Here is a 21,271-nt window from a genome sequence, read left to right as displayed (position 1 = left end):
TATATATATATATTTATTTTGTTAAGACACAATCAATATGATAAGGTACCTTGACAAGATGGTGACGCTTAATTCCCTTTGGGTGTGTTTGGTGTGTGTTTGGGTGTGTTGGGTGTGTTGGGTGTGTTTTGGTGTGTTTGGTGTGTGTTTGGGTGTGTTTGGTGTGTGTTTGGGTGTGTTTGGGTGTGTTGGGTGTGTTTGGGTGTGTTTGGTGTGAGCAGGAGTGTAGGGCTGGCAGAGCTGAACTCTCTCCTTCGTGGCCAGCTCAGCCAATCAGGCCAGGTAAATGAAGCACTGAGCGAGGACCTTTGCAAACTGACTACCGATTGGTCCAAAGCGGTGGAGGAGGCGGGACTGAGGGAGATGGAGTGGCAGAAAGAGAAAGAGGTAGACTGATTGACAAAGACTGAATAGGATATGTCTTTCATTGTTGTTTCATGTTACCTAAGTTACTGGAGTTGTGTCATCATGCAGGACCATCCCTGTCTTCCTTCCCCTCTTCTCTCTCTCTCTTCTTCAGCGACTGACCGGTCATGTCGACCGGGGGCAGAGTCGTCTGATGTCCATGTGGGGAGATGTGGTCACTCTGAGACGACACTGTCACACTGTGAAGACTGCCACTGACAGGTGAGGTCAACAGATGCCTGGAAAACAATTCAAACCTGTATCTTAAACTCTATCTCTACGGATGTGTCTGAAGTGGCACCCTACTCCCTATATAGTGCACTACTTTTGACTAGAGCTCTGGTTTAAAGAACCCTATGGCTCTGGTCTAAAGTCATGCACTGTATAGGGATTAGAGTGCCATTCTGGACGTACTTCTGATATATAGTCCAGTTGATAATGATTGTTGTTTGTCCCACCCACAGGGACCTCTGGGAGCTTAGAGCTGAGTTCTCTCGTCTGTCTTCCTCTCTCCTCTCCCACTGTGGTTCAGTGGTGTCTCTATCTCTACGGCCCAGTGACCCTACAACCAGCCTCCATCCTGCTCCCCGCTCTGCCTCCGCCCCACCCCACTCCTCCACCCTAGGCCCACCTCCTCTCTCCTCCACCCTAGGCCCTCTCTCCTTGCAGGATCTGGACCACGACCAGAAGGAGAGAGAGCGGGAGAGAGAGGAGAGCGAGAGGGAGCTGACAGAGCTCAGAGCCCTCTATGAAGCTGAGACCCTGCATCTGAATAACAGGTCAGACTGAAAGGTTACTCCAGCCGTAAAGGGAGCACCCTGCCAAGGCATTCACCATCTGAAAACAATACTCACTGCTTTGGTTGTGTCCCAAATGGCACATTATTCCCTGTATAGTGCACTCCCTTTAACCGGGGGGCTCTCTCTTTGACTGGGGGGCTCTCTCTTTAACCAAGGGGCACTCCCTTTGACTGGGGGGCTCTCTCTTTGACTGGGGGGCTCTCCCTTTGACTGGGGGGCTCTCCCTTTGACTGGGGGGCTCTCTCTTTGACTGGGGGGCTCTCTCTTTGACTGGGGGGCTCTCTCTTTAACCAAGGGGCACTCCCTTTGACTGGGGGGCTCTCTCTTTGACTGGGGGGCTCTCCCTTTGACTGGGGGGCTCTCCCTTTGACTGGGGGGCTCTCTCTTTGACTGGGGGGCTCTCTCTTTGACTGGGGGGCTCTCTCTTTAACCAAGGGGCACTCCCTTTGACTGGGGGGCTCTCTCTTTGACTGGGGGGCTCTCCCTTTGACTGGGGGGCTCTCTCTTTGACTGGGGGGCTCTCCCTTTGACTGGGGGGCTCTCTCTTTGACTGGGGGGCACTCCCTTTGACTGGGGGGCTCTCTCTTTGACTGGGGGGCTCTCCCTTTGACTGGGGGGCTCTCCCTTTGACTGGGGGGCTCTCTCTTTGACTGGGGGGCTCTCTCTTTGACTGGGGGGCTCTCTCTTTAACCAAGGGGCACTCCCTTTGACTGGGGGGCTCTCTCTTTGACTGGGGGGCTCTCCCTTTGACTGGGGGGCTCTCCCTTTGACTGGGGGGCTCTCTCTTTGACTGGGGGGCTCTCTCTTTGACTGGGGGGCTCTCTCTTTAACCAAGGGGCACTCCCTTTGACTGGGGGGCTCTCTCTTTGACTGGGGGGCTCTCCCTTTGACTGGGGGGCTCTCTCTTTGACTGGGGGGCTCTCCCTTTGACTGGGGGGCTCTCTCTTTGACTGGGGGGCTCGCTCTTTGACTGGGGGGCTCTCTATTTGACTGGGGGGCTCTCTCTTTGACTGGGGGGCTCTCTCTTTGACTGGGGGGCTCTCTCTTTGACTGGGGGGCTCTCTCTTTGACCGGGGGGCTCTCTCTTTGACCGGGGGGCTCTCTCTTTGACTGGGGGGCTCTCTCTTTGACTGGGGGGCTCTCTCTTTGACTGGGCGGGAGCACTTCCTTGGAACAGGGTTGCATTTGGGACACTGCCTTTGTCTCTGCCTCAGACATGATACATCCTGTTTCTCATTGTCTGGAGGTAGACAGGGTTGTTTCTGCACTCCTCCAACCGTCCTCCTCTCACTGCATCCACAGGATCTCAGAGTTATCTCGTACCATTCAGGATCAAAAGATAGAACGACAGGAGGAGGAGAGGAAGATGGAGCGAGGGATGGCTTCGGAGAAGAAAGAGGAGAGAGAAAAGGAGAGACAGACAAACACAGAGAGAACTCTAGAGTGTGTCTATCAGGCCGTCCTAAAACTGGTAAGACTGACCGCTCGGATCAGAATATACAGAGCATTCAGGAAGTATTCAGACCCCCTGACATTGTCAACATTTTGTTACGTTACAGACTTATTCTAAAATTAATTAAATATTTCTTTTCTCTACATATTATACTCCATAATAACAAAGCGAAACAGGGTTTTTATACATTTTTGCTCATTTAGAAAAATAAAAAAAATGAAGCATCACATTTACATATGTATTCATTTGTTGAAGCACCTTTTGGCAGCGATTACAGCCTCAAGTATTCTTGGGTAGGACGCTACAAGCTTGGCACACCTGTATTTGAGGAGTTTCTCCCATTCTTCTCTGCAGACCCTCTAAAGCTCTGTCAGGTTGGATGGGGAGTGTTGCTGCACAGCTATTTTCAGGTCTCTCCAGAGATGTTCGATCGGGTTCAAGTCTGGGCTCCGGCTGGGCCACTCAAGGACATTCAGAGACTTGTCCCGAAGCCACTCCTAGGTTGTCTTGGCTGTGTGCTTAGTGTCGTTGTCCTGTTGGAAGGTGAACCTTCGCCACAGTCTGAGGTCCTGAATACTCTGGATCAGGTTTTCATCAAGGATCTCTCTGTAATTTGCTCTGTTCATCTTTCCCTTGATCCTGACTAGTCTCCCAGTCCCTGCCGCTGAAAAACATCCCCACAGCATGATGCTGCCATCACCATGCTTCACTGTAGGGATGATGCCAGGTTTCCTCCAGATGTGATGCTTGACATTCAGGCCAAAGAGTTTCATCAGATCAGATAATCTTGTTTCTCATGGTCTGAGAGTCTTTAAGTGCCTTTTGGCAAACTCCAAGCGGGCTGTCATGTTCCTTTTACTGAGGACTGGCTTCCATCTGGCCACTCTACCATAAAGGTCTAATTGGTGGATTACTGCAGAGATGGTTGTCCTTCTGGAATGTTCTCCCATCTCCACAGAGGAACTCTGTCAGAGTGACCATGGGGTTCTTGGTCACCTCCCTGACCAAGGCCCTTCTCCCTGATTGTTCAGTTTCGCCGGGCGGCCAGCTCTAGGAAGGATCTTGGTGGTTCCAAACTTCTTCCATTTAAGAATAATGGAGGCCACTGTGTTCTTGGGGACCTTCAATGCTGCAGAAATGTTTTGGTAACGTTCCCCAATTCTGTGCCTCGACACAATCCTGTCTCAGAGCTCTACGGACAATGCCTTCAACCTCATGACTTGGTTTTTGCTCTGACATGCACTGTCAACTGTGGGACCTTATATAGACAGGTGTGTGCCTTTCCAAATCATGTCCAATCAATAGAACTTACCTCAAGTGGACTCCAATCAAGTTGTAGAAACATCTCAAGGATGATCAATGGAAACAGGGTGCACCTGAGCTCAATTTCAAGTCTCAAGTTAAAGTGTCTGAATACTTATGTAAATAAGGTATTTCTGTTTTTTATTTTTTATAAATTTGCTACAATTATTTTTTTAAACTGTTTTCGCATTGTCATTATGGGATATTGTGTGTAAAAATGTTTTTTTTTTTTTAAATGAAGAAAATATTTAATCCATTTTAGAATAAGGCTGTTCACAAATCCATTGTACAGTAGTTAAAACACTACGTAGAAATGAACACATCCCCCAGCCCACTGTATTGGTCCATTAGAATAGCCTGTTTAATGTTATAAATGAACACATCCCCCAGCCCACTGTATTGGTCCATTAGACTAGCCTGTTTAATGTTATAAATGAACACATCCCCCAGCCCACTGTATTGATCCATTAGAATAGCCTGTTTAATGTTATAAATGATCACATCCCCCAGCCCACTGTATTGGTCCATTAGAATAGCCTGTTTAATGTTATAAATGAACACATCCCCCAGCCCACTGTATTGGTCCATTAGAATAGCCTGTTTAATGTTATAAATGAACACATCCCCCAGCCCACTGTATTGGTCCATTAGACTAGCCTGTTTAATGTTATAAATGAACACATCCCCCAGCCCACTGTATTGGTCCATTAGACTAGCCTGTTTAATGTTATAAATGAACACATCCCCCAGCCCACTGTATTGGTCCATTAGAATAGCCTGTTTTACATATATTATGTCGTTTCTCTTGTCCAGTCCAAGGTGCTGAGCTCCCAGAGTCTGGATGGACAGAGTAGCAGTAGCCATACTCTGTCTCTGTCCAGTGATTGGTTAGGACCAGACCTGTTGACTACAGGGCTAACCCAGGTGCTGGCTGTATTGGCCCAGGCTGAGACCAACCTGCTGTGGCGGCACCAGGAAGCACAGGTCTGTTGATGACATGTATCTGTCCCGCTGTTCCGATAGGCTGTTTGAAGACGGCACCCAGCAGGCCAAGCGTGTTCTACTGATGTCATTTCAACCTGTTTTTCCTCCTGGGTAGCGAAGATATCTCTTCCTTTTTCACCATGAACTAGTTAAGACCAAACAACCAACCAGTGTCCATGTCTCATCCCTTCAGGAGGCTGCGGCTAGCCTGCGGAGGCTGGGTGAGGAGAGAGCAGGACTGGAACAGAGAGTCAGACAGCTGGAGACGGACACAGAGGAGAGGCAGAAACAGAGCCTGTATGAAGAACAGGAGCTCACTCACATTCAGGACATGTTACTCAGGTAGGACATGTTACTCAGGTAGGATATGTTACTCAGGTAGGACACGCAGGACATGTTACTCAGGTAGGACATGTTACTCAGGTAGGACACTCAGGACATGTTACTCAGGTAGGATATGTTACTCAGGTAGGTCACTCAGGACATGTTACTCAGGTAGGACACACAGGACATGTTACTCAGGTATGACATGTTACTTAGGTAGGACACACAGGACATGTTACTCAGGTAGGACATGTTACTCAGGTAGGACATACAGGACATGTTACTCAGGTAGGACATGTTACTCAGGTAGGACACGCAGGACATGTTACTCAGGTAGGACACACAGGACATGTTACTCAGGTAGGACACTCAGGACATGTTACTCAGGGAGGACACTCAGGACATGTTACTCAGCTAGGACACTCAGGACATGTTACTCAGGTAGGAAATGTTACTCAGGTAGGACACACAGGACATGTTACTCAGGTAGGACGAACAGGACATGTTACTCAGGTAGGACATGTTACTCAGGTAGGACACACAGGACATGTTACTCAGGTAGGACACGCAGGACATGTTACTCAGGTAGGACATGTTACTCAGGTAGGACACACAGGACATGTTACTCAGGTAGGATATGTTACTCAGGTAGGTCACTCAGGACATGTTTCTCAGGTAGGACACACAGGACATGTTACTCAGGTATGACATGTTACTTAGGTAGGACATGTTACTCAGGTAGGACACACAGGACATGTTACTCAGGTAGGACATGTTACTCAGGTAGGACATGTTACTCAGGTAGGACACACAGGACATGTTACTCAGGTAGGACACACAAGACATGTTACTCAGGTAGGACATACAGGACATGTTACTCAGGTAGGACATGTTACTCAGGTAGGACACGCAGGACATGTTACTCAGGTAGGACATGTTACTCAGGTAGGACACACAGGACATGTTACTAAGGTAGGACATGTTACTCAGGTAGGACACTCAGGACATGTAACTCAGGTAGGACACTCAGGACATGTTACTCAGGTAGGACACTCAGGACATGTTACTCAGGTAGGACACTCAGGACATGTTACTCAGCTAGGACACTCAGGACATGTTACTCAGGTAGGACACTCAGGACATGTTACTCAGGTAGGACATGTTACTCAGGTAGGACACACAGGACATGTTACTCAGGTAGGACATGTTACTCAGGTAGGACACACAGGACATGTTACTCAGGTAGGACATGTTACTCAGGTAGGACACGCAGGACATGTTACTCAGGTAGGACACACAGGGCATGTTACTAAGGTAGGACATGTTACTCAGGTAGGACACTCAGGACATGTAACTCAGGTAGGACACTCAGGACATGTTACTCAGGTAGGACACTCAGGACATGTTACTCAGGTAGGACACTCAGGACATGTTACTCAGCTAGGACACTCAGGACATGTTACTCAGGTAGGACACTCAGGACATGTTAGGTAGGAAATGTTACTCAGGTAGGACACACAGGACATGTTACTCAGGTAGGACGAACAGGACATGTTACTCAGGTAGGACATGTTACTCAGGTAGGACACACAGGACATGTTACTCAGGTAGGACATACAGGACATGTTACTCAGGTAGGACATGTTACTCAGGTAGGACACACAGGACATATTACTCAGGTAGGACACTCAGGACATGTTACTCAGGTAGGACATGTTACTCAGGTAGGACACTCAGGACATGTTACTCAGGTATGACATGTTACTCAGGTAGGACATGTTACTCAGGTAGGACAATCAGAACATGTTACTCAGGTAGGACACACAGGACATGTTACTCAGGTAGGACACTCAGGACATGAAACTCAGGTAGGACACTCAGGACATGTTACTCAGGTAGGACACTCAGGACATGTAACTCAGGTAGGACACTCAGGACATGTTACTCAGGTAGGACACTCAGGACATGTTACTCAGGTAGGACACTCAGGACATGTTACTCAGGTAGGACACTCAGGACATGTTACTCAGGTAGGAAATGTTACTCAGGTAGGACACACAGGACATGTTACTCAGGTAGGACGCACAGGACATGTTACTCAGGTAGGACATGTTACTCAGGTAGGACACACAGGACATGTTACTCAGGTAGGACATACAGGACATGTTACTCAGGTATTACATGTTACTCAGGTAGGACACACCGGACATATTACTCAGGTAGGACATGTTACTCAGGTAGGACATGTTACTCAGGTAGGACACTCAGGACATGTTACTCAGGTATGACATGTTACTCAGGTAGGACATGTTACTCAGGTAGGACAATCAGAACATGTTACTCAGGTAGGACACACAGAACATGTTACTCAGGTAGGACACACAGGACATGTTACTCAGGTAGGACACTCAGGACATGTTACTCAGGTAGGACACTCAGGACATGTTACTCAGGTAGGACACTCAGGACATGTTACTCAGGTAGGACATGTTACTCAGGTAGGACATGTTACTCAGGTAGGACACTCAGGACATGTTACTCAGGTATGACATGTTACTCAGGTAGGACATGTTACTCAGGTAGGACAATCAGAACATGTTACTCAGGTAGGACACACAGGACATGTTACTCAGGTAGGACACACAGGATATGTTACTCAGGTAGGACACTCAGGACATGTTACTCAGGTAGGACACTCAGGACATGTTACTCAGCTAGGACACTCAGGACATGTTAGTCAGGTAGGACACACAGGACATGTTACTCAGGTAGGACACTCATGACATGTTACTCAGGTAGGACACTCAGGACATGTTACTCAGGTAGGACATGTTACTCAGGTAGGACACTCAGAACATGTTACGCAGGTAGGACACTTAGGACATGTTACTCAGGTAGGACATGTTACTCAGGTAGGACATGTTACTCAGGTAGGACATGTTACTCAGGTAGGATGAACAGGACATGTTACTCAGGTAGGACACTCAGGACATGTTACTCAGGTAGGACACTCAGGACATGTTACTCAGGTAGGACACACAGGACATGTTACTCAGGTAGGACACACAGGACATGTTACTCAGGTAGGACACACAGAACATGTTACTCACCACTGACGTCACTGGCTGGAAATCACTGGAGATTCACCCATCTATGTTTCTGTTGTTGATATTGCTGTTTCTGTTGATGTTGTTGATGTTGTCTGTATTGTTTCTGCTGTTGCTTTTGTTGTTGGTGTTGCTGTTGATTGTTGTTGATGTTTTTTGTGTTGCTGCTGTTTGAGGTTTGCTGTTTCTGTTGATGTTGTTTGTGCTTTTGCTGCTGTTTCTGTTGATGTTGTTTGTTGTTTGTGGTGTTGTTGTTGTTGATGTTTCTGTTGCTGTTGTTTTTGTTGATGTTATTTGTGTTGATGCTGTTGATTGTTGTTTGTTGTTGATGTTGTTTGTGTTGTTGATGCTGCTGTTTGTTGTTGATGTTTTTTGTGTTGTTGATGTTTGTTGTTGCTGTTGATGTTTGTGCTGTTGTTGCTGTTTCCGTTGTTTCTGTTGATGTTGTTGCTGTTGTTGATGTTGTTTGTGCTGTTGCTGTTGTTTATGTTTATGTTTCCGTTGCTGTTGTTTCCGTTGCTGTTGTTTCTGTTGATGTTGTTTCTGTTGATGTTGTTGTTGATGTTGTTTGTGCTGTTGCTGTTGTTTATGTTTCCGTTGCTGTTGTTTCTGTTGATGTTGTTTCTGTTGATGTTGTTGTTGATGTTGTTTGTGCTGTTGCTGTTGTTTATGTTTCCGTTGCTGTTGTTTCTGTTGATGATGTTTGTGTTGATGCTGTTGTTGCTGCTGTTTGTTGTTGCTGTTAAAGTTGATGTTGTTTGTGTGTCAGTGAGAGAGAGATGGTGGGCTCCCTGAGGAGTCAGTTGGAGGAAGAAGAGAGACAGAGTGAGGAGAGGAGGAAGGAGAACGATCGACTGAGACTGGAGAGAGAGAGGGAGGAGGAGCAGAGGAACGAGCTGGAGAGCGAGAGGCAGAGACGGTACCTAGTCCAGGTTACTGTAAAGTTACTGTAAAGCACTTTGTGACAACTGTTGATGTTACGAGGGCTTTATAAACCATTTGATTGACAGGTTGGAGGCGGACCTGGTAGAGAATGCCCATCTCAGTGAGCGTGAGGCTTGTATCCGCATGGAGCTGCATGTTCTACAGGGAGCGCTGCAGAGAGAACAGCTGGACAGGGAGAGGGCAGAGGAGGAAGCTGCTGATGCTAGGGATGCGCTAAGCAAGGTACAACTATCACCTCTGACCTCTAACCTCTGAGTCTTAGATTGAATCTGACACATGCTCTGTGTATTTAGTCGGCCTTTGTCTACATGATTGGTTAGGATTCGGCGCTCTCACCGCCACAGCCTGGGTTCGATTCCCGGTCTGGGAATATGCCTTCAGGGGAGGCAGGTATCCTAGTTGTTAGAGCGTTGGGCCAGTAACCGAAAGGTTGCTGGGTCGAATCCCCGAGCTGACAAGGTAAAAATCTGTCGTTCTGCCCCTGAACAAGGCAGTTAACCCCACTGTTCCCTGGTAGGCCGTCAATGTAAATAAGAATTTGTTCTTAACTGACTTGCCTAGTTAAATACAAGTTATGATGGTGATCGCTCACCTGTTAAAGCCTGCGAACTACATTCAGTGGCAAGAAACAGCACCTGAACCCTTTAGAATTACCTGGATTTCTGAATAGATTGGTCATCAAATTTGATCTGATCTTCATCTAGGTCACAACAATAGACAAACACAGTCTGCTTAAACTAATAACACACACATTATTGTATATTTGACGAATACATCAATATAGACAAGAAAAAGTATGTGAACCCCTAGGCTAATGACTCTACAAAAGATAATTGGAGTCAGGAGTCAGCTAACCTGGAGTCCAATCAATGAGATGAGATTGGAGATGTTGGTTAGAGCTGCCCTGCCCTATAAAAAACACTCACAAAATTTGTGTTTGCTATTCACAAGAAGCAGTGCCTGATGTGAACCATGCCTCGAACAAAAGAGATCTCAGAAGACCTAAGATTAAGAATTGTTGACTTGCATAAAGCTGGAAAGGGTTACAAAAATAGCTCTAAAAGTCTTGATGTTCATCAGTCCACGGTAAGACAAATTGTCTATAAGTGGAGAAAGTTCAGCACTGTTGCTCCTCTCCCTAGGAGTGGCTGTCCTGCAAAGATGACTGCGAGAGCAGAGCGCAGAATGCTCAATGAGGTTAAGAAGAATCCTAGAGGGTCAGCTAAAGACTTACAGAAATCTCTGGAACATGCTAACATCTCTGTTGACGAGTCTACGATACGTAAAACACTAAACAAGAATGGTGTTCATGGGAGGACACCACGGAAGTCTGAAGTTTACAAAAGAGCACCTGGATGTTCCACAGCACTACTGGCATATTCAGATGAAACTTAAGTTGAGTTGTTTGGAAGGAACACACAACACTATGTGTGGAGAAAAAAAGGCACAGCATACCAACATAACCTCATCCCAACTGTAAAGTATGGTGGAGGGAGCATCATGGTTTGGGGCTGCGTTGCTGCCTCAGGGCCTGGACAGCTTGCTATCATCGACTGAAAAATGAACTCCAAAGTTTATCAAGACATTTTTCAGGGGAATGTTAGGCTATCTGTCCGCCAATTGAAGCTCAACAGAAGTTGTGTGATGCAACAGGACAACGACCCAAAACACAGAAGTAAATCAACAACAGATTGGCTTCAACAGAAGAAAAAACACCTTCTGGAGTGGCACAGTCAGATTCCTGACCTCAACCAGGTTGAGATGCTGTGGCATGACCTCAAGAGAGCAGTTAACACCAGACATCCCAAGAATATTGTGGAACTGAAACAGTTTAGTAAAGAGGAATACATACTTTGTCCGCCCTCACTGTGAATGTTTACACGGTGTGCTCAATAAAGACATGAAAACACATTGTTTGTGCGTTATTAGTTTAAGCAGACTGTGTTTGTCTATTGTTGTGACCTAGATGAAGATCAGATCAACTTTAACCAGAAATCCAAAGGGTTCACCTACGTTTTCTTGCCACTGTACATCGTTTCATTTTGAAAATAGATTGTAGGGTGTCTGATCAAAAACGTGTCTTTTGACCAATGGGTAAAATAATATGTTAATTGTGTAGATACTCCTCTGAGAAAACTAATGGGCCAAACCTCATGTCTCTCTCCATTTAAAAGGTATTGGAGTTTTTACCCTTGTCGGATTACTAGAATTTGAGTGACTAAATCAATGGGAAAAAAAGTGGTAGAAAATAGCGTAGTCGGCTCGGCCTGGACGCTCAAGTCCGGAGGGCGTAAAACATAAAGGTCAAACAGATTTTAGTATTTTCATATTTTAGTTTACAGTCGTGGCCAAACGTTTTGAGAATGACACAAATATTAATTTCCACAAAGTTTGCTGCTTCAGTGTCTTTAGATATTTTTGTCAGATGTTACTATGGAATACTGAAGTATAATTACAAGCATTTCATAAGGGTCAAAGGCTTTTATTGACAATTACATGAAGTTGATGCATGAGTCAAGACCTCTGCAATCTGCCCTGGCATGCTGTCAATTAACTTCTGGGCCACATCGTGACTGAAACAGCCCATTCTTGCATAATCAGTGCTTGGAGTTTGTCAGAATTTGTGGGGTTTTGTTTGTCCACCCGCCTCTTGAGGATTGACCACAAGTTCTCAATGGTATTAAGGTCTGGGGAGTTTCCTGGCCATGGACCCAAAATATCTATGTTTTGTTCCCCGAGCCACTTATCACTTTGGCATTATAGCAAGGTGCTCCATCATGCTGGAAGAGGCATTGTTCGTCACCAAACTGTTCCTGGATGGTTGGGAGAAGTTGCTCTCGGAGGATGTGTTGGTACCATTCTTTATTCATGGCTGTGTTCTTAGGCAAAATTGTGAGTGAGCCCACTCCCTTTGCTGAGAAGCAACCCCACACATGAATGGTCTCAGGATGCTTTACTGTTGGCATGACACAGGACTGATGGTAGCGCTCACCTTGTCTTCTCCGGACAAGCCTTTTTCCGGATGCCCCAAACAATCGGAAAGGGGATTCATCAGAGAAAATGACTTTACCCCAGTCCTCAGCAGTCCAATCCCTGTACCTTTTGCAGAATATCAGTCTGTCCCTGATGTTTTTCCTGGAGAGAAGTGGCTTCTTTGCAGCCCTTCTTGACACCAGGCCATCCTCCAAAAGTCTTTGCCTCACTGTGCTTCCATATGCACTCACACCTGCCTGTTGCCATTCCTGATCAAGCTCTGTACTGGTGGTGCCCCGATCCCGCAGCTGAATCAACTTTAGGAGACGGTCCTGGCGCTTGCTGGACTTTCTTGGGCGCCCTGAAGCCGCTGTCACAACAATTGAACTGCTCTCCTTGAAGTTCTTGATGATCCGATAAATGGTTGATTTAGGTGCAATCTTACTGGCAGCAATATCCTTGCCTGTGAAGTCCTTTTTGTGGAAAGCAATGATGACGGCACGTGTTTCCTTGCAGGTAACCATGGTTGACAGAGGAAGAACAATGATTCCAAGCACCACCCTTCTTTTGAATCTTCCAGTCTGTTATTCAAACTCAACCAGCATGACAGAGGGATCTCCAGCCTTGTCCTCGTCAACACTCACACCTGTGTTAACGAGATAATAAATGAAATGATGTCAGCTGGTCCTTTTGTGGCAGGGCTGAAATGCAATGGAAATGTTTTTTTGAGATTCAGTTCATTTGCATTGAAACGAGGCACTTTGCAATTAATTGCAATTCATCTGATCACTCTTCATAACATTCTGGAGTATATGCAAATTGCCATCATACAAACTGAGGCAGCAGACTTTGTGAAAATTAATATTTGTGACATTCTCAAAACTTTTGGCCACGACTTTACGTCTTTCTTATTAATGCGGAATTCCTTATGTTTTTTGATTTCTCACAAGAAAGAAGTTTATCTCTGTGAAATGTTGACGTAGTGTACCACAAGTTTTTTTATTTCAAAGCCTTTTTTATTTCACCCAGCTCGTGTCATGCTAATTTAATCCAGCTCATGTCATGCTAATTTAATCCAGCTCGTGTCATGCTAATTTAATCCAGTTCGTGTCATGCTAATTTAATCCAGCTCATTTTGAGAATGACACAAATATTAATTTCCACAAAGTTTGCTGCTTCAGTGTCTTTAGATATTTTTGTCAGATGTTACTATGGAATACTGAAGTATAATTACAAGCATTTCATAAGGGTCAAAGGCTTTTATTGACAATTACATGAAGTTGATGCATGAGTCAAGACCTCTGCAATCTGCCCTGGCATGCTGTCAATTAACTTCTGGGCCACATCGTGACTGAAACAGCCCATTCTTGCATAATCAGTGCTTGGAGTTTGTCAGAATTTGTGGGGTTTTGTTTGTCCACCCGCCTCTTGAGGATTGACCACAAGTTCTCAATGGTATTAAGGTCTGGGGAGTTTCCTGGCCATGGACCCAAAATATCTATGTTTTGTTCCCCGAGCCACTTATCACTTTGGCATTATAGCAAGGTGCTCCATCATGCTGGAAGAGGCATTGTTCGTCACCAAACTGTTCCTGGATGGTTGGGAGAAGTTGCTCTCGGAGGATGTGTTGGTACCATTCTTTATTCATGGCTGTGTTCTTAGGCAAAATTGTGAGTGAGCCCACTCCCTTTGCTGAGAAGCAACCCCACACATGAATGGTCTCAGGATGCTTTACTGTTGGCATGACACAGGACTGATGGTAGCGCTCACCTTGTCTTCTCCGGACAAGCCTTTTTCCGGATGCCCCAAACAATCGGAAAGGGGATTCATCAGAGAAAATGACTTTACCCCAGTCCTCAGCAGTCCAATCCCTGTACCTTTTGCAGAATATCAGTCTGTCCCTGATGTTTTTCCTGGAGAGAAGTGGCTTCTTTGCAGCCCTTCTTGACACCAGGCCATCCTCCAAAAGTCTTTGCCTCACTGTGCTTCCATATGCACTCACACCTGCCTGTTGCCATTCCTGATCAAGCTCTGTACTGGTGGTGCCCCGATCCCGCAGCTGAATCAACTTTAGGAGACGGTCCTGGCGCTTGCTGGACTTTCTTGGGCGCCCTGAAGCCGCTGTCACAACAATTGAACTGCTCTCCTTGAAGTTCTTGATGATCCGATAAATGGTTGATTTAGGTGCAATCTTACTGGCAGCAATATCCTTGCCTGTGAAGTCCTTTTTGTGGAAAGCAATGATGACGGCACGTGTTTCCTTGCAGGTAACCATGGTTGACAGAGGAAGAACAATGATTCCAAGCACCACCCTTCTTTTGAATCTTCCAGTCTGTTATTCAAACTCAACCAGCATGACAGAGGGATCTCCAGCCTTGTCCTCGTCAACACTCACACCTGTGTTAACGAGATAATAAATGAAATGATGTCAGCTGGTCCTTTTGTGGCAGGGCTGAAATGCAATGGAAATGTTTTTTTGAGATTCAGTTCATTTGCATTGAAACGAGGCACTTTGCAATTAATTGCAATTCATCTGATCACTCTTCATAACATTCTGGAGTATATGCAAATTGCCATCATACAAACTGAGGCAGCAGACTTTGTGAAAATTAATATTTGTGACATTCTCAAAACTTTTGGCCACGACTTTACGTCTTTCTTATTAATGCGGAATTCCTTATGTTTTTTGATTTCTCACAAGAAAGAAGTTTATCTCTGTGAAATGTTGACGTAGTGTACCACAAGTTTTTTTATTTCAAAGCCTTTTTTATTTCACCCAGCTCGTGTCATGCTAATTTAATCCAGCTCATGTCATGCTAATTTAATCCAGCTCGTGTCATGCTAATTTAATCCAGTTCGTGTCATGCTAATTTAATCCAGCTCATGTCATGCTAATTTAATCCAGCTCGTGTCATGCTAATTTAATCCAGTTCGTGTCATGCTAATTTAATCCAGCTCATGTCATGCTAATTTAATCCAGCTCGTGTCATGCTAATTTAATCCAGCTCGTGTCATGCTAATTTAATCCAGCTCGTGTCATGCTAATTTAATCCAGCTCGTGTCATGCTAATTTAATCCAGCTCGTGTCATGCTAATTTAATCCAGCTCGTGCCATGCTAATTTAATCCAGTTCGTGTCATGCTAATTTAATCCAGCTCGTGTCATGCTAATTTAATCCAGCTCGTGTCATGCTAATTTAATCCAGCTCGTGTCATGCTAATTTAATCCAGCTCGTGTCATGCTAATTTAATCCAGCTCGTGTCATGCTAATTTAATCCAGCTCATGTCATGCTAATTTAATCCAGCTCATGTCATGCTAATTGAATCCAGCTCATGTCATGCTAATTCAATCCAGCTCATGTCATGCTAATTTAATCCAGCTCGTGTCATGCTAATTTAATCCAGCTCGTGTCATGCTAATTTAGTTTTTTGTGAGCTCGGTGCTTATTATCGGGTGTAATAGGTTACAACAGAGCTCGGTGCTTATTATCGGATACAATAGGTTACAACAGAGCTCGGTGCTTATTATCGGGTGTAATAGGTTACAACAGAGCTCGGTGCTTATTATCGGATACAATAGGTTACAATAGAGCTCGGTGCTTATTATCCGGTGTAATAGGTTACAATAGAGCTCGGTGCTTATTATCGGGTGCAATAGGTTACAACAGAGCTCGGTGCTTATTATCGGGTGTAATAGGTTACAACAGAGCTCGGTGCTTATTATCGGGTGTAATAGGTTACAACAGAGCTCGGTGCTTATTATCGGGTGTAATAGGTTACAACAGAGCTCGGTGCTTATTATCGGGTGTAATAGGTTACAATAGAGCTCGGTGCTTATTATCGGGTGTAATAGGTTACAACAGAGCTCGGTGCTTATTATCGGGTGTAATAGGTTACAATAGAGCTCGGTGCTTATTATCGGGTGTAATAGGTTACAATAGAGCTCGGTGCTTATTATCGGGTGTAATAGGTTACAACAGAGCTCGGTGCTTATTATCGGGTGTAATAGGTTACAATAGAGCTCGGTGCTTATTATCGGGTGTAATAGGTTACAAAATCCGACTTTTTGGATATGATGGTAATGTTGTTAGAGAAAGACCCCAGTGAACGAATCAGAACATGAAGAATCATATTTGTCTTGGTAAAATGTGTTTTATTACATAAGGAACTGCAGTTTCCTCATCAAAGCACATTTTCACCCACTCTGGGCAGAGTGGTGGACACCCTATAATATAGAGTACTTGCTTCTCTCTCCCCCATCTGTCCTCTCCTCCCTCTCTCTCCTCCCGCTTCCTCTCTCCTCCTCATTCCTCTATCCTCCCTCTCTCCTCCATCGGTCCTCTCCTCCTTCCTCTCCCCTTCTTTCTCCTCCCTCTCTCTTCCTCCTTCCTCTCTCCTCCCTCTCTCTTCCTCCTTCCTCTATCCTCCCTCTCTCTTCCTCCTTCCTCTATCCTCCCTCTCTCCTCCCGCTTCCTCTCTCATCCATCTGTCCTCTCCTCCCCCTTCCTCTCTCCTCCCTCACTCTGCCCTTTCCTTCTCTCCAGGCCCGTGAGTCAGTGTTAACCCTTTCGTCCGGTCAAACCCTTCTGAAGAGAGAAGTGTCAGAGCACCGTGACACCCTAGAGAAGATGGCTGCCTTAAACGAAGCCTTAGCCAAGGACAAGAGAGAGCTCAACGCCCAGGCACTACAGGTATACATTAACCCTGACGCCCAGCCTCTACAGGTAGACATTAACCCTGACGCCCAGCCTCTACAGGTATACATTAACCCCGATGCCCAGCCTCTACAGGTATACATTAACCCTGAGGCCCAGCCTCTACAGGTAGACATTAACCCTGACGCCCAGCCTCTACAGGTATACATTAACCCCGATGCCCAGCCTCTACAGGTAGACATTAACCCTGAGGCCCAGCCTCTACAGATAGACATTAACCCTGAGGCCCAGCCTCTACAGATAGACATTAACCCTGAGGCCTAGCCTCTACAGGTAGATATTAACCCTGACGCCCAGCCTCTACAGATAGACATTAACCCTAAATTACTGCGTCTGAATATGCTGCTGAACTGTCTCAGACATCTACTCTTACCCTCAAGCTTGAAATGGAGATGGCTGACCTCCAGGTCCAGCTACAGGGACTAGAGTCAAAGGTCGTGACCCTTCGTAGGGAGCTTCACACCCAGTCCAATGAGAGCACAGAGTTAAGGTAGGACATGATGTGACTTCCTCAAAGTAGACAGACCTTAATGTCCTTTACATCTGTTTTGAAGACTAAATATGAACATTAATTTTCCTCAGTGCCTGTCTGTGAGGGCTGATTTGTGATCGTGATAGTTCCATCAGTGTTCTGTAATAGGCTGTGTGTGACAATCAATCCATATCTTATCAATCGATGTATTTGGGTGTGTACAGGACTCGTAGAAGATCAGAGCTCAGCTCCCTGCAGCAGCTCAGGGACAGAGAGAGAGAGCTGGAGAGAGAGGTGGAGACCCTACGACAGGAGAAGGAGAGAGAGGTGGAGACCCTACGAGAGGAGAAGGAGAGAGAGGTGGAGACCCTACGGGAGGAGAAGGAGAGAGAGGTGGAGACCCTACGAGAGGAGAAGGAGAGAGAGGTGGAGACCCTACGGGAGGAGAGAGGAAGGGTTGGAAAACGGCTGGAAGAGGTGAAGGAGAACAGTAGAGTCTTCCTCTGTATGGTTTGTATTGCTTTCACTCACTTATTATTTTATTGTTCTTGATGTGGGTTACAGCTGTCTGTGCAGCACGGTGCAGTGTGTGGGGAGTTGAGAGGTCTGCAGGCAGAGCTGTGCCAAGCGACAGAGCAGCAGAGGAGGGCAGAGAGAGAGACTGAGGAACTACTAAGAGAGAACCAGGATGTGGCGGGGACTGTCCTCTCACTGGAGAGAGAGCGAGACCAGCTGGGGCAGGACATTGAGGAACTCAGGTGAATATACTTTTCATGCTTTACAAATGTATAAAGGAAAAGTTAAAAGCAGAAAATGTTGTAAAGAAAACACTACCTTAAAGGGATAGTTGACCCAAACATGTTTGTCCTCACCCTGTAATCAGTCTATGTAAAAGGCTTGACAGTTTGTCCTCACCCTGTAATCAGTCTATGTAAAAGGCTTGACAGTTTGTCCTCACCCTGTAATCAGTCTATGTAAAAGGCTTGACAGTTTGTCCTCACCCTGTAATCAGTCTATGTAAAAGGCTTGACAGTTTGTCCTCACCCTGTAATCAGTCTATGTAAAAGGCTTGACAGTTTGTCCTCACCCTGTAATCAGTCTATGTAAAAGGCTTGACAGTTTGTCCTCACCCTGTAATCAGTCTATGTAAAAGGCTTGACAGTTTGTCCTCACCCTGTAATCAGTCTATGTAAAAGGCTTGACAGCAATCCATGCTTTGGTTTAGTTTCCTTGGCAGTGGCTGGCACTGTTTCCAAATGCTGGCACAATACCCGTTCAAGTAGTGGGACATATTAGCGTCATGTTCAAATCATCTTGAAGTGACTGGTGAGTTTCACAATCAATTTGAGATACTTTCGGATGTTTTGGACATGTTTGGTCCCATGACTTGAAGTATCATAGTGGTGGTAGTATCATAGTGGTAGTAGTATCGTAGTGGTAGTAGTATCGTAGTGGTGGTAGTATCGTAGTGGTAGTAGTATCGTAGTGGTAGTAGTAGTATCGTAGTGGTGGTAGTATCGTAGTGGTGGTAGTAGTATCATAGTGGTAGTAGTATCGTAGTGGTAGTAGTATCGTAGTGGTAGTAGTATCGTAGTGGTGGTAGTATCGTAGTGGTGGTAGTAGTATCGTAGTGGTGGTAGTAGTATCGTAGTGGTAGTAGTATCGTAGTGGTGGTAGTATCGTAGTGGTAGTAGTATCGTAGTGGTAGTAGTATCGTAGTGGTAGTAGTATCGTAGTGGTGGTAGTAGTATCGTAGTGGTAGTAGTATCATAGTGGTAGTAGTATCGTAGTGGTGGTAGTAGTATCGTAGTGGTAGTAGTATCATAGTGGTAGTAGTATCGTAGTGGTGGTAGTAGTATCGTAGTGGTGGTAGTAGTATCGTAGTGGTGGTAGTAGTATCGTAGTGGTAGTAGTATCATAGTGGTAGTAGTATCGTAGTGGTGGTAGTATCGTAGTGGTGGTAGTAGTATCGTAGTGGTAGTAGTATCATAGTGGTAGTAGTATCGTAGTGGTGGTAGTAGTATCGTAGTGGTAGTAGTATCGTAGTGGTGGTAGTAGTATCGTAGTGGTAGTAGTATCGTAGTGGTGGTAGTATCGTAGTGGTGGTAGTATCATAGTGGTAGTAGTATCGTAGTGGTAGTTGTGTCGTAGTGGTAGTAGTATCGTAGTGGTGGTAGTAGTATCGTAGTGGTAGTAGTATCGTAGTGGTGGTAGTAGCATCGTAGTGGTGGTGGTAGTATCGTAGTGGTGGTAGTAGTATCGTAGTGGTAGTAGTATCGTAGTGGTGGTAGTAGTATCGTAGTGGTGGTGGTAGTATCGTAGTGGTGGTAGTAGCATCGTAGTTGTAGTAGTATCGTAGTGGTAGTAGTATCATAGTGGTGGTGGTAGTATCGTAGTAGTAGTAGTATCGTAGTGGTGGTAGTAGTATCGTAGTGGTAGTAGTATCATAGTGGTAGTAGTATCGTAGTGGTGGTAGTAGTATCGTAGTGGTAGTAGTATCATAGTGGTAGTAGTATCGTAGTGGTGGTAGTAGTATCGTAGTGGTGGTAGTAGTATCGTAGTGGTGGTAGTAGTATCGTAGTGGTAGTAGTATCGTAGTGGTAGTAGTATCATAGTGGTAGTAGTATCGTAGTGGTGGTAGTAGTATCGTAGTGGTGGTAGTAGTATCGTAGTGGTAGTAGTATCATAGTGGTAGTAGTATCGTAGTGGTGGTAGTAGTATCGTAGTGGTGGTAGTAGTATCGTAGTGGTGGTAGTAGTATCGTAGTGGTAGTAGCATCATAGTGGTAGTAGTATCATAGTGGTAGTAGTATCGTAGTGGTGGTAGTATCGTAGTGGTAGTAGTATCGTAGTGGTGGTAGTAGTATCGTAGTGGTAGTAGTATCGTAGTGGTGGTAGTAGCATCGTAGTGGTGGTAGTATCGTAGTGGTGGTAGTAGTATCGTAGTGGTAGTAGTATCGTAGTGGTGGTGGTAGTAGTATCGTAGTGGTAGTAGTATCGTAGTGGTAGTAGTATCATAGTGGTGGTGGTAGTATCGTAGTGGTAGTAGTATCGTAGTGGTAGTAGCATCGTAGTGGTGGTAGTATCGTAGTGGTAGTAGTATCGTAGTGGTGGTAGTAGTATCGTAGTGGTAGTAGTATCGTAGTGGTAGTAGCATCGTAGTGGTGGTAGTATCGTAGTGGTAGTAGTATCGTAGTGGTGGTAGTAGTATCGTAGTGGTAGTAGTATCGTAGTGGTAGTAGTATCATAGTGGTGGTAGTAGCATCGTAGTGGTGGTAGTATCGTAGTGGTGGTAGTAGTATCGTAGTGGTAGTAGTATCGTAGTGGTGGTAGTAGTATCGTAGTGGTGGTGGTAGTATCGTAGTGGTGGTAGTAGTATTGTAGTGGTGGTAGTAGTATCGTAGTGGTGGTAGTAGTATCGTAGTGGTGGTAGTAGTATCGTAGTGGTGGTAGTAGTATCGTAGTGGTGGTAGTAGTATCGTAGTGGTGGTAGTAGTATCGTAGTGGTAGTAGTATCGTAGTGGTGGTAGTATCGTAGTGGTGGTAGTATCATAGTGGTAGTAGTATCGTAGTGGTAGTTGTGTCGTAGTGGTAGTAGTATCATAGTGGTAGTAGTATCGTAGTGGTAGTAGTATCGTAGTGGTGGTAGTAGTATCGTAGTGGTGGTAGTATCATAGTGGTGGTAGTAGTATCATAGTGGTAGTAGTATTGTAGTGGTAGTAGTAGTATCGTAGTGGTAGTAGTATCATAGTGGTGGTAGTAGTATCATAGTGGTAGTAGTATTGTAGTGGT

The 21,271-nt window shown here is 45.4% G+C and overlaps 1 protein-coding gene across 2 annotated transcripts in view; it reads left to right on the top strand.

Moving 5' to 3' along the window:
* si:dkey-230p4.1 (uncharacterized) overlaps positions 1 to 21,271 on the top strand; it is a 55,775-nt gene that overhangs the window by 20,629 nt on the left and 13,875 nt on the right. For both annotated transcript variants that reach the window (XM_090230754.1, XM_090230755.1), the window contains exons 6-17: positions 222 to 387; positions 521 to 627; positions 870 to 1,184; positions 2,508 to 2,676; positions 4,774 to 4,944; positions 5,138 to 5,286; positions 9,145 to 9,294; positions 9,386 to 9,542; positions 16,838 to 16,984; positions 17,389 to 17,498; positions 17,705 to 17,957; positions 18,045 to 18,238. In XM_090230754.1, the coding sequence (XP_090086880.1) occupies positions 222 to 387; positions 521 to 627; positions 870 to 1,184; positions 2,508 to 2,676; positions 4,774 to 4,944; positions 5,138 to 5,286; positions 9,145 to 9,294; positions 9,386 to 9,542; positions 16,838 to 16,984; positions 17,389 to 17,498; positions 17,705 to 17,957; positions 18,045 to 18,238 (2,088 nt within the window). The remainder of the gene's footprint in view (positions 1 to 221; positions 388 to 520; positions 628 to 869; positions 1,185 to 2,507; positions 2,677 to 4,773; positions 4,945 to 5,137; positions 5,287 to 9,144; positions 9,295 to 9,385; positions 9,543 to 16,837; positions 16,985 to 17,388; positions 17,499 to 17,704; positions 17,958 to 18,044; positions 18,239 to 21,271) is intronic.

This window comes from Oncorhynchus mykiss, chromosome 3 (assembly GCF_057628025.1).
Source record: "Oncorhynchus mykiss isolate SJ-2025 chromosome 3, ASM5762802v1, whole genome shotgun sequence".
NCBI classification, from domain to species: Eukaryota; Metazoa; Chordata; class Actinopteri; order Salmoniformes; family Salmonidae; genus Oncorhynchus; species Oncorhynchus mykiss.
The sequence above is the reverse complement of the archived record's forward strand: the minus strand, read 5'-3'. Positions and strand labels throughout refer to the sequence as shown.